Here is a 13,607-nt window from a genome sequence, read left to right on the forward strand (position 1 = left end):
TCTTAAACACCAAAAAGACCAAGGAGATCATTGTAGATTTCCGGAGGATGGGTCATAACAACCATCTGCCTCTCTTCATTGGCAGTGAGGCGGTGGAGAGGGTGAGCAGTTTTAAATTCTTGGGGGTAACTGTGACCGAGGACCTGTCCTGGGGCAACCATATCACCTCAGTTGCACGGAAGGCCCAACAGCGCCTCTACTACCTGAGGAGACTGCGGAGCGCACACATTCCCAGATCTCTGATGTTGAACTTCTACAACTGTGCCATCAACAGCGTTCTGACGTATGGATTTCTAGTGTGGTTCCCCAGCTGCACCAAGGCCGATCAGCAAGCACTCCAGCGGGTGGTGAAAGAAGCTGGCAGAATTATTGGAATAAGTCTGCCAGAGATTAGTAATATCTTCCCCTCTCGCTCAGTATCCACAGTATCCTGCGGGACCAACATCACCCTGCGCGCCACCTTTTCCACCTGCTGCCCTCAGGGAGAAGGTACAGGTCTATACAGGCCAGAACATCCAGACTGGCCAACAGCCTGTATCCACAGGCTGTGAGGCTCCTGAACTCTCTGCCCCCCTCTCACGGACAATAACCATATCCAACTTCTTAATAGCACTGAACTGGTCTGCATTGGTGCATCATATCTTTATTCTCTTTCCCCCCCTGTCCCCCCCTCTTTCTTAAATAGATAACTATCATATCTGACATCATATCTCACAGTACAAAAATATTGAATGGGTTGCATTGTTGTACTTTGTCATGTTTCTCAGGTCTTTGTCTGAATTTCTTATGAACATTACTTGTCATGTTCTCATGTTGTTGCTAAGGATTGTCTTATTGCACTGGAGTCACACTAGGTTAAATATTTACACTTGGGTTTTAAGGGGTATTTATTATTTTCTTCATTATTTTATTTACGGGTTGTACGGAAGCCCCAAACGCAATTTCATTGTTCTCTGACAATGACAATAAATACTTAAATAAAAATAAATACTAAGTAACTTTAACCTTTTATTTCATTTTTTTCAGTGTACAATAAATAAATTAACTACATACAGTGGTCACTCGCTATAACGCGGTTCACCTCTCAAGGCCTCGCTGTTTCGTGGATTATTTTTTGTGCAATTTTGCATGCTTTTTTTTTTTTTACAGCTCATTGTGTTCTGCATCCTGATTGGCTGTAGACCACTGTCAATCAATCCCGTGCCGTGTCTCCTGTACAGCACAGATTGCGTTCAGCTTGTCAAATTTACATAAATCTTTGATCGCTAGCAGCGTGACTCTGAAGTGCTGCACTGCATGTTTGTACGTTTTCTCCCCAACAAACACAACAATGTCAATGAAATGTTTTGCACCGTCAAAGGCAACCGCGGGTGACTTTGGTTTTATTCTATAATACTGGACTTATTTTTCTACAAGGGTTTGAACGTTAAGAGTGTTTAAACAAGAGAGAAAAGTGTGAACATGTTCATGCCTGTCTGAAAAAAGTGTATAAAGTGTGTAGTGAGGGGTTTTACAGCCTTAAAACATCTATAATAATTGTAAAAAATAAAGCTACTTCGGGGATTTCACTTATTGCAGGTTATTTTTAGAACGTAACTACTGTGATAAACGAGGGACCACTGTATACAGGGAGTGCAGAATTATTAGGCAAATGAGTATTTTGTCCACATCATCCTCTTCATGCATGTTGTCTTACTCCAAGCTGTATAGGCTCGAAAGCCTACTACCAATTAAGCATATTAGGTGATGTGCATCTCTGTAATGAGAAGGGGTGTGGTCTAATGACATCAACACCCTATATCAGGTGTGCATAATTATTAGGCAACGTCCTTTCCTTTGGCAAAATGGGTCAAAAGAAGGACTTGACAGGTTCAGAGAAGTCAAAAATAGTGAGATATCTTGCAGAGGGATGCAGCAGTCTCAAAATTGCAAAGCTTCTGAAGCGTGATCATCGAACAATCAAGCGTTTCATTCAAACATCAACAGGGTCGCAAGAAGCATGTGGAAAAACCCAAGGCGCAAAATAACTGCCCATGAACTGAGAAAAGTCAAGCGTGCAGCTGCCAAGATGCCACTTGCCACCAGTTTGGCCATATTTCAGAGCTGCAACATCACTGGAGTGCCCAAAAGCACAAGGTGTGCAATACTCAGAGACATGGCCAAGGTAAGAAAGGCTGAAAGACGACCACCACTGAACAAGACACACAAGCTGAAACGTCAAGCTCCATCACACGCGTCCAAGTACTCCACCGCGTGGCTGGCAAGAAAGGGTATAAAAGAAGAAAAACTAATGACATGGCCACCTTGCTCACCTGATCTGAACCCCATTGAGACCCTGTGGTCCATCATCAAATGTGAGATTTACAAGGAGGGAAAACAGTACACCTCTCTGAACAGTGTCTGGGAGGCTGTGGTTGCTGCTGCACGCAATGTTGATGGGGAACAGATCAAAACACTGACAGAATCCATGGATGGCAGGCTTTTGAGTGTCCTTGCAAAGAAAGGTGGCTATATTGGTCACTGATTTGTTTTTGTTTTGTTTTTCAATGTCAGAAATGTATATTTGTGAATGTGGAGATGTTATATTGGTTTCACTGGTAAAAATAAATAATTGAAATGGGTATATATTTGTTTTTTGTTAAGTTGCCTAATAATTATGCACAGTAATAGTCACCTGCACACACAGATATCCCCCTAAAATAAAACAAACTAAAAACTACTTCCAAAAACATTCAGCTTTGATATTAATGAGTTTTTTGGGTTCATTGAGAACATGGTTGTTGTTCAATAATAAAATTATTCCTCAAAAATACAACTTGCCTAATAATTCTGCACTCCCTGTATACGCTGTGTGATAATTGTGTGATTTTAACTAGAACCTACAAAATTGTACAGTACTCATGTTACTTTACCAAAGTTTTGGTGGCTAATTGTGCTGCTTAATACTTTTTATTGTTTAAATTCGACAATCAGATTTTAAATGGATTTGAAATGTTGTGAATAACACAAATGAACTTCAATCAATGGTGTCCTCACTAGTCTTTAATCATTCTATCTCAGGTCTTTTAACTCTTAACTATCATAAAGTTATGACAGCTGGACTGAGGAGACATTTATGATCGTGGCTCAAGAGTTGGCAGTTTGTCTTGTAATCGTAAGGTTGCCGGTTCGAGCCCCGGCTCCGACAGGCTCGGTCGTTGTGTCCTTGGGCAAGACACTTCACCCACTGCCTACTGGTGGCGCCAGTGTCCGGCAGACTCGCCTCTGTCAGTGTGCGCCAGGGTGGCTGTGGCTACAATGTAGTTTGCCATCACCAGTGTGTGAATGGGTGGATGACTGGTTGTGTAAAGCGCTTTGGGGTCCTTAGGGACTAGTAAAGTGCTATACAAATACAGGCCATTTACAGACAGCGTTTTAAATATTATCTTTAATGGCTGTAGGTTGTAGCCATTAGCCATCTAAGACTGTATGTAGGATGGAAGTGACTACTTCAAAGGCACAGTGATAGCAAGTTCATTGAAAACGTTTGCAATAATTTTGGTTGTTAGGTCATTTCTAACCACTGTATTCACCAGTACAACAACCTATACTGAGTATTAATGACTGACAGGATTAATTCGAGACTTTCCTTACCTTCTGCAATGCCCTTTGCTCTTATCATGGTTGCCATGTCGATGTCGTCTTGCTCTCCGCCCTTCTCCTTCCACGATTTTCCCCCCCTCTCCTTCTTTCCCCCTGGATCGGTGTCGCCTGCCTTCCTCTCCTTCTCTTGCTGCCCTGCGGTGCTGCCTGGCCCTCCTGTTCTCATTATGTCCTTCTCCTGCCTCACTCTGGTGGGGGGAAACACTGCGAGCTTCACGGCCTTCCCTGTTCCGGTGCCGATGGCCTCGATGGCTCCGGTGGCTGTGCCTCTCCTCCCCTGGACGGCCCTCTATGCTCGCCTCCACATTACCCAGAGATGTGCAGCTGAAGCCGTGCTCCATACGGGTCTCTGATAGCTGGCTTGTCTCTCTGCTGTCTGGCCCAAAGGGTTTCTGATGGTGATTGCGGTCGTAGTGATAGCAGTGGGCGGCACGGCGGCAGTGATCTATGTCCTGGCGCCGGTACTCCTGGTCAAGTGGCAGTTCTCCAGGTTGGGTCTTGTTGGTGTTATTATTGCGGTTGTCCTGTGGGTTCACCACCAACGGCCTGTCCAAGTGGGTTTTCATGTCACCACGTCCTTTCCGTGGGTAAGACGCCTGAGTTAGGGTGACAGGGTAGCAGATGACATTACGAGGTTATATGCAAACATCAGCCAAATGTTAGCCCTGGAGTAGCTAGCCATGTATGATCATGTTTTTCTAAGCAGGTCTCAGTACACCACTTATAATACATTTCAATCAAATACATTTACTTGAATTTAATTGAATCCTAGAGACTGACTTAAAATCTTTCTTTATCATTTGCAAACATGAATCTCTTGTCTAGGTGATCATTTATGTTAAGATGTATATTTTTTAAATCTAAATTGTCATTTGGAATTTTTTTTCACGTAGCAAGTAGCAAATTTAAACATTAGTGGTTGTTTTCCATGGTATATTAATAAAAGACAGTAAATCATGTAATAATGAGTAAAAAAAACAATACTGCAAACGGAAAGAAAACAGCTGCTCTAGAATAAAACCACAGCAATGACACTGCCATCCATGCATGCTTGAAACCTTTTAAATTGCTGTTTTAAAGAAGCAAATGCTCATCAAGCCAAGCAAAATACATCAGCTTTTCATGTATTTTGGGTTGCAGTAGCAATTGCTTCTAAGCTGGCAAATCAGATATAGTCCGGAGTATTTTAACCTTCTTTGGTATCATATTTTATATATACATATGTTAACCCAGAAATAAACAAGTAGGATTTACAGCACTCGTGCCGGTCCCATTCCCTCCCCTGGGTCACAGATACACAGTTCAGCAAACAGCCCACCATTTTTGGCTCCATGTGAACAAGTTTTTAAACTTTTTTTTTAATTTGTAAAGCCACAAAATGCTAAAACAGAACCAGCTGTGAACATACAGTTTGCTGAGTCATATCCAGCCAACTCCTGATTTGCACTTTGCCCCATTCCAGTTTTGAGTCCACTGCTTTCTCTGCATGCCCCACTTTAATATTGCATTGCTCCCAAGCACGCAGCTTCAAGCCGTCCCATATAGCATTGCAAAAATAACATTCCTTCACAGGCTTAAAGGGATATTACACTCTGGCATCAAAACATGTAGATTACGTTATGACCCAGAATACACAGCAGTTATCAGTTTTATATATGAAATCTAATTATGGAAAAGAAGACAAACACTGAGCCATGACTCCCAAAAAGTTGATCCTGTTCATCTTGACATTTTCAGCTGGACGAAAATGCAACGTCAAGATGAACAGAATCAACTTTTTGGGATTTCCTTACCTGGATGATTGAGCATGCATCAAGACACCAAGCAATGACTGTCACATTGACTGGACATTGGATATTACTGTGAGATAAACTTTACCGATCTTAAATAGACTTTACATTCACTACCCATCTATGGTCTAAGTCATCATCAGTGGAAACCATAACTCTAACTCTATGCAATCAGAATATGTAATTCTTTTTAAGCTGTTTTCCAAAATCTTGGTAATCAGGGGACAAAAAAGGCACACATGCATAAGGTTTGGAGCAGCTGTTGGGGTTATAACCAATGATGACTTGGACCTAAGAGGGTTAAGATAAACTCAATCTCAGAATTATAGATTAGCTTTAAAATTACTTGCAATTGAGCAGGATCTCCAACTCTTGGAGAACAATGGACACAAACGTTCTGATACAATGTTTTTGACCTTACAATAGATGATTTTCAATGTCATGTTACATATTAATACATGTGTCACAAGTGTCCTCCAAGAGTCATCCATTCAAAAAGAAGTGGTGTTAATATCCCTTTAAGGTGTTTACAGATTGCTTTACACACATTACAACAAATATTTACCATATATATCAGGAGTAGACTGTATACATATGTGTATATGTGTTTTTTTCTTAGGGGGGGAAACACCTCACCTCTTCTCCCTCCACTCCCGCCTTCCAGTCTTCCTGCTCCAGCTCATTGTAGAGCGCCTCGCGGCTCGTCATTAGGTTCTGTCGGCGAATCTCACTTGTTCTCTGCTCCCACACCGACTTATTTCCCTTGGTGTGGTTCTTTTGCTGCTCCTTACTGTTGGGGGAAATTAGGGGATGTTAGGCAGGAGAAAAGGAGTTTTAGTTACGGCGAAGATGGAGGGGAAACACAAGAGGGTGTAGTAAAATAAAAGAAAGGCAGACGTGAGTGATTTCAGGTAAGGCAGGAGGACGAGGTGGAGATAAAGTGAAGATGTTGAAGAATGAATAAGCAAGGAAATTGGTGTCATTGTATTGTTGTCAGAGGTGTTATGGGGAAAGAGATGGTAATGAGTAAGTGAGAAAGAAAAAGGAAAAGAAGGATTAGACACTTGAGGACAAACCCACTGAAATTTAGCCACACATCAGTAGCAGTAATGTAAAAACGGTTCATCCTTAAAGGGAAAATCCAATTATATGTATGACTTTAGGTATGTTCTTATTTATCCATGTAGACTGTTTAGGTAAGAGCTTTGCAGTTTGGCTGATACTGGTTTGAATAAAAGAAATGCATCTTACTTGCCTTATTATTACTGAAAACAACAAATAAAATTAGATTGGAGTTTTTTCAGAAATTAATCAGACCATGTTGTGAGCAGTTTTATGAAGGAATTATCTTCACCTGTGACTGAGGACCATCTCTCCAACACAAATTTACCAGCACCAAATCTTCTCAGCACAGGCTCAGTTAGCCACAGCGACTAAAAAGTCTAGTGGCTTCCAAAGGAGCAGTGAGTTTATTTGAGCAACATTCTCATGTATACCATTGTCAGTGTTTCTGCTGCCAGGAGAAGATTCTACAGGCTGTCCGCCTCTCGCTCTTCTTCCCTTCACAAAGCCCTGAATCTGTTCCTTTCACTCTCAGAACAATCGCTTTATCGTGTTTTAGAGAACAGTGAGAGTGTGATGGTGACTGTGTGTGTGTGTGTTGTGTGCAAATGAATGCCTGCCAATCATAAATGTTACGAAAGACAGTCCTGGAAGAAAAAAAAACAAACATTGCACGTGGGATTGTGCCTCTTTGTCACTGCAGCCACATGATGGATTTTATGTGCAGTGTTTTGAATGTACTCACATCTTTGAGGGTTATCTGTGTAAATGTGTCAACTCACGCAGCAATAGACAGGTTGGCAGCTGACAGAGGGCTGACCTCTGCCACCTCCTTTGCCTTCTGTAGTGCTGTCTTCTGATTGGCTGCCTCTTCCTGTTCTTCTTCATCCTGTTAAAGAAGAACAGTAATCTGGTCTAAATTTTCGGTGAGCACAGAGTCCACTAGAGGATGCCAGACCCTGTTTTTGATTGTTTGGTCAGAGACATTCACACCAGTAACCTGCTAGAGGTCATGCTGGCCCTCCTTGCACAAATGAGCAGATACCGGTCCTGCTCATGTGTTAAGGACCTTCTACAGCCCTGTCCAGCTCTCCTGGAATCTCCTTCATGCTTTTGAGACTATGCCGGGAGAAATGTTCTGGCAGCGGCACAAATTGATGTGCCATCCTGGAAGACTATCTGTGCAACCTCTGCAGGATCCAGGTATCGCCTCATGCTACCAGTAGTAACACTGACTGTAGCCAAATGCAAAACTAGTGAAAAAGAAAAAAAAAAAAAGTCAAAAGACGAGGAGGAAAAAATCTCAGTGTCTGTGAAACCGTTCCTGTTTTGGGGGTTGTCTCACTGCTACCCCTCTAGTGCACCTGTTGTTTTTATTAACACCAAAGCAGCTGAAACTGGTGAAAAATCCCCTCTGCTACTTAACTGACCAAATCAGTTTAACAGAGTATAACTTGATGTTATACTCTGATTAAAAAGTGTTTGTTTAATTTTTATCAGCCGTGTATATTTCTATAAACTGGCCCAAAGCATTCTCACAGTGAAAGCTGTCAGGAAGATCATTATGCTTGCAAGTGCTTTAGCTAACGACAACAGCTGGGTAACACATAGCATAACACGTAGACCTGTACCTTTGTAAGCTCCTGGGCATTGGCCAGATTGTCAACAGCGATGGCCAAGAAGACGTTAAGCAGAGTGTCTGTGGTGGCAGAAGTTAGGGAGAAATGCTGACAGGAAGCTGAGTGTTTTTCATGAAAAGCAAGTGGAGACAAAAAAGATACGACGTGTTGTAGATAAGCAAATGACAGAAGAAACAAAACAAGTTGAATTTTATGTATATGACAAAATATATGCATCTGTATAACTTTTCTTAGTACATATAGATACAGCACATTTGAGTACATGCACAGGTAAGCGTGAAGGCAGGATACAGTTGCCAAAGAGTGTCAGGACAATAAAGAAGATGGAGAAGATCATCCCCTTGTCTTTCACTCCACCCTGGGACTCAATGCCATAGTACATCACCTCATTCCAGTCTTCTCCTGTCAGGATCTGTCGAGAGAGTTTTAGAGTTTTAGAGTTTTTGGTCTGATATAAAAGGAGTGAGTTTGCTGTGAAAGCCTTTAGTCGCTTCACTGCTTGACCACTTATCTGTTAACAATAAGTAATCAAGCAGTAATAATAACCTAACCAATAACATTTGGATCCGAGCTTGTGGTGTAATGTATATGCGCACTGAAAGTGTTGCATTTTTGTGGAATATTCATCCTCAGAAATCACATAATAAAGAGAACACAGCAGCTGGGAGAACTTCATGGTTTGCACATATTTCGCTCGATATTTCCAGAGAAATAATTTCGGAGATCTGATTGACCCAGAGCAGCATCTAGTTGTTTATCTGAGCTAAAAACTGTATTATTTTACTATATTCAGTACTGCGAATTTTGAGCTACAAGTGCACGTATTGCGAAATGCAATAATCTGATTGGTCAGATCTGTTTATTCAGATCTGAAAAACTGGAAAACTGGAGCTTGGTTAGAAAAAAGAAATGTCGCAAATTCTTTCAGCAAAATTACACAGTTGGTGTGAACGGCTGCCTTTAGAGCACTGGAGTTCAACGAAATACACGACACACAAAATATTCACAGAGATTTTACGTATTCTGGCGGTTTTTTTGCGTCAACTCACTTGAACACCATTTCTAGTTAAAAGGTTTTAGGAGTTGCTGGACTGCAACGTCTCCAAGCTGCAGCGGCTTTGCTGTGAAATTCCTCCATGCTACGATAACCGTCATGCTTAATCTGCTGTTGATGTGCTTTGTAGTAAACAACAAGTAAGCTGAATTTATCAGCCATACATACATTGTCCAATCAAGCTTTACGAGTAAGGATCGGACCACTGTCCAATCCAAATATCAGATATCCCTAATTAGACATGAAGTTGTGTTACTTTAAATGCCCTCAGCCCTTTAGATACCTCTACACACTCTGATACACACATACCGCTGGTACATTTGAGTGACACAGCTCTGACAAAGTCACTCAAAGAAAATTAAGCAAAAACTGCTCCTAACAAAAGACAGCTTTCTAAATCACTGCAAGACAACACAGAAACATTGGACCTGCAGTCAGAACTGAACAAGACTGATGACAGCACAACAATAGGCTTTGTTAATATTCAGTCATGTGAAGTGTAGAAATGAGTCTGGAAAACCGAGTTACTCTCATTTTAATATTTGCTTCGTTCTCTAAGAAACCAGGCACAAAGCTTTCTTCCCCACCTGAAACACTGTCATGATTGCTGCAGCAAAAGTGTCAAAGTTAGTAGGAGGCGTTCCGTCGTCAAAGTTAAATCTAAGGAGAAGAAAGGAAAATGTACAGTAAGAAAATAGATGCTCAAATTTAATACTGGCAGTTGAGCTTCTTCTTAAGTTAGTGGTGATACTGACTGTCCTCCAAACAGCTGCATCCCCAACAAGGCAAATACCACGATGAAGAGGAAGAGGAGGAACAGCAAGCTGACGATGGACTTCATGGAGTTCAGCAGAGAAACCACCAGGTTTCGAAGTGGTGCCCAGTACCTGAGGAAAAGGAGGACGTGTGCAAGAAGAAGGACACATGATGAGGATAAATGAGACAACAAAAAAAGTAAGCAATAGAAGAAAAGAGAGAGGAGGAAGGAAAGAGGGCAGCGATAAAGAAGAGGATCGAAACCATTTACGTAAACTCTGAACAGGTACATGTTTTTAAGCCAAATTCAGCCTTTATTTTGTTAATTTGAAATTTTAACATGAAATTGTGTCTGAGCTGTTTTGCTCCTTTTCATGCATACCCTCCTGTTTTTACCACCTCTGAGCTTCTCCAGTAACCAACAGGTGTCCCAAATAGAATGACGTGCACTAGTAAAAACATCCAACTCTCTTTCATTACATGTACCATAAGCTCAGCCTCTTATCATGTGCTTCATTATCATCATCGTCTCATTTGTGTACTGATGGAAGAGCATGCAAGTCTAAGAGAAGTCAGAGGAAGAGCGAGAGACACTTACTTTGTGACTTTAAAGATGCGGAGCAATCGCAGAGCTCGTAACACGCTGATCCCGAAGGACGTGCCTGGTTTTATGGTGGCCCACACAACCTCGAAGATACTGCCGACTATTACCTGCACGCACACACAATTCAATACAGTCAGAACGCTGAGTTCAATCAGCAGCTATTAGAAGTTTAAGCTTGTATTTATTTATCAAAAAGAAATCTCTGAAGCCCCGAAAACAGAATTTTTCCTCTGCCAAGGCACAAGAACCCTTGTTTATACCATAGACATTATTAGTTATGCTTAGTTATCCAAGAAGCCGAGGTAAATGCATATTTTTCTTTATTATTATTTTACTTTGAATTGTCGGGTCCTTTCCAGGGGACCACCGGCTTTGTCAGTAAACATTACTTATATAAAGAAGAAGTCATAAGAAGAAGATTAGTCTAGTATTAGACTGAAGCTAAAAAGGAGTCATAGGTTATAACTTTAAAAGAAATTTGACCAGGCACATTTTGGACTTTTAGTTTTTGAATGATCACAAAACAGAGAAAACACCCATGTTTACTAATACCTATCACTAAACATTTAATCCTGAGATGGCTTAATTTAAAACAAAAAACTGGAATTTAAATGGAAATGTTTCTGTGTTGGAGTTAGAGTCTTTGCTTCTGATCACATTTGCTGAGGAATTAATAAACTGATAAGAAAAAACCCCAATAAAAACAAAACTTACTACAGAAGCAGACCACCACACTAATAAATTCAGTGAGAGATTAAATGCAGTGTTGGATTTTATAATCAGTACTTTTTTTTTTTTGCACTTAGTTTCAGTGTGTGAGTTTGTGCACTCACCACACAGTCGAAGCAGTTGAATGAGGAATGGAAGTAGGGCTGGATGCCCAGACCGTACATCTTGATCAGCATCTCAGACATGAACAAACCGAGGAAGACAAACTCTGCATAGACTGGAGAGAGAACAAAGGAGAAAAGAATGATTTGGGGCACGAATGAAGCAAAGAGAAGGGATTTTGTTAGAAACAGAAGGCGAGGAATGTGAGTTAGAACAAGAGGGCGACGTAAGGATGTGGAGAAAGGAAGGCGAAAACGAAAGAAAGTGAGGCCACGGAGAGAAAAACCAAATGAGATAAAAAGACAAAAATCAAAATCAGGTAAAAAGAAGGTAGTAGTGAAAACCAGATGGGAGCATGACAGAGTGAGAGAAAGACTCAGTTGAGTGAATGATAATAGAGGTGCGAGCCACTAGCAAGTGTTGTATGAGATTGTGGTGATGAAGGGACTTCATCAGCAACGACAACTTTGTATGCTAATGCAGCTGAACACCAGCCAGGGACAACAAGCTGACTCCATCACGGCCTGTGTGTACACATGTATAAGTAAGTATTTATGTGTGTGGTCACATCAGCAGCAGCAAGCCAGCAACTAAAACTAAAGAGTTACACAACGTGTGTCAAGTGGAACTCAGCAAACAAAACTCTTCCGAGCATGATAGTGCAGATCAAGGATACGTGTAACTACAGAATGGGGATAACGCTTGAGAAATAGAGAACACACTCTGTTTCTGCTGTTTGGTGTAGTTAAATTTGTAAAGGCTTGTTTGCATGTGTAGGAGGAAACGGCAGATCTGAAGTGTAAAAAAGATGACTCAGGTTGGGACGAGGTGAGAGTGGGCAGCGGTGGAGATTAAACTGGAAACAGTGAAGCACATCACACGTAGTGTCAGATGTTTGCCTTAGTGTTGCATTTTGCATCCTGTACTCTTATTTGCATGTAGTCCACCAACGGTCCCTGCACATGGTGTACTGTTAATGCACATCAGTGCCAAACAGACATTCCTGTGACCCAAATAAAACATGCAGCATTAGTATATAAAGTAGTGTATAAATACTGAAGTAATCACTAGTTTTAATTTCTCCTGTTTTTAATCGTAATAATTATTAATCATTAGCATTTAAAGAGCTGGGGTAGTATTTTCTTTTTAAGTTACATGACTCACAGCATAAAGGCAAGAGTACATTCTATATTGAGTAAATGTTTTGAGCCACCTTTTGTTTGTATTTTACTAGGGAAATGGGAAATATGTGCAGTAATTTATTGAAGCATGAAGCATATGCAAACATAAACCTGGGTATATAAACCAAAAACAGACGAGCTTGAAAGTCAACACCCGACCTCCTCTGAACATACTGATCGTGATTTCAGCTAAAGAGTTTGATTCATCACTCTCTGAGAACTGTTGGCCCTGATATTCAATCCAGTTCTTGTGTAATTAGGTTTACCTAATTATTATTATTCAGTTCCAATGTACAGTGTTTTGCGTCAGCTGTGGTTGTTTTAAAGTGCTTTATAAATAAAGACGACAACGATGATGATACCTGAGCCTTCTCTTCCCGTTTCTCTTCCTTAAGAATGGCGTCTTGATGGACAGCCTTCCACTGAGACCATTTCTGATTACGCTTCCTCAAACAATGGATGGATCAACTTAAGGGCATTTCTTAGGTCCTGTGTCAAGTCTTTGCTGGACTTTTGCCACAACTTTCAGATACTATTCATTTACCATAGATGAGTTTTTTTTTTACTTCAAGTATTTCTACTTTCATCCGATTTCCTCAAATTTTTCAAGGACACTGCACACAATGCCGAGATACCCCAAGTTGTAAAATAATAGCTCATTGGGAATCACCTTGTTGGTACAAAAATACTATTTTATGTACAAAAATACTACTTTAAGCCAGTTAAACTTTGTTATCTTTGACATTTTTTCATATATTAAAGAAATGGGAACAAATTATGTATTTTTGTGACAGGCTGCTAGTAAAAACGTGCTTTCAGATACAATTTAAAATTAGCTCTTTGCTAAGGCATGTGTTATTTGAAACACATACCTTATGTTTATTTGACTTAGGTGCTCAACAAACAGAAAAACATGAAAATGATCACTTAAAAAACACTAGACTGAAAACAAAGAGAAAAAGCAGCCAATGTCCAAAGAAAAACATTGAATTATTTCTCAAGAGCACTTTAAAAATAATCAGAAAATCTGGCTCTAGCAAAATATAA

The 13,607-nt window shown here is 40.6% G+C and overlaps 1 protein-coding gene across 1 annotated transcript in view; it reads right to left on the reverse strand.

Moving 5' to 3' along the window:
* cacna1ab (calcium channel, voltage-dependent, P/Q type, alpha 1A subunit, b) overlaps window positions 1–13,607 on the reverse strand; it is a 192,172-nt gene that overhangs the window by 65,405 nt on the left and 113,160 nt on the right. Inside the window, exons 13-21 of the mRNA XM_013915592.1 lie at window positions 11,382–11,494; window positions 10,543–10,655; window positions 9,944–10,075; window positions 9,776–9,848; window positions 8,426–8,546; window positions 8,126–8,193; window positions 7,277–7,383; window positions 6,069–6,222; window positions 3,634–4,238 (exon numbers count right to left, since the gene is read on the reverse strand). Coding sequence (XP_013771046.1) covers window positions 3,634–4,238; window positions 6,069–6,222; window positions 7,277–7,383; window positions 8,126–8,193; window positions 8,426–8,546; window positions 9,776–9,848; window positions 9,944–10,075; window positions 10,543–10,655; window positions 11,382–11,494 — 1,486 coding nt within the window. The remainder of the gene's footprint in view (window positions 1–3,633; window positions 4,239–6,068; window positions 6,223–7,276; window positions 7,384–8,125; window positions 8,194–8,425; window positions 8,547–9,775; window positions 9,849–9,943; window positions 10,076–10,542; window positions 10,656–11,381; window positions 11,495–13,607) is intronic.

This window comes from Pundamilia nyererei, unplaced genomic scaffold (assembly GCF_000239375.1).
Source record: "Pundamilia nyererei isolate P.nyererei 1_Seehausen unplaced genomic scaffold, PunNye1.0 scaffold00328, whole genome shotgun sequence".
Classification (NCBI taxonomy): Eukaryota; Metazoa; Chordata; class Actinopteri; order Cichliformes; family Cichlidae; genus Pundamilia; species Pundamilia nyererei.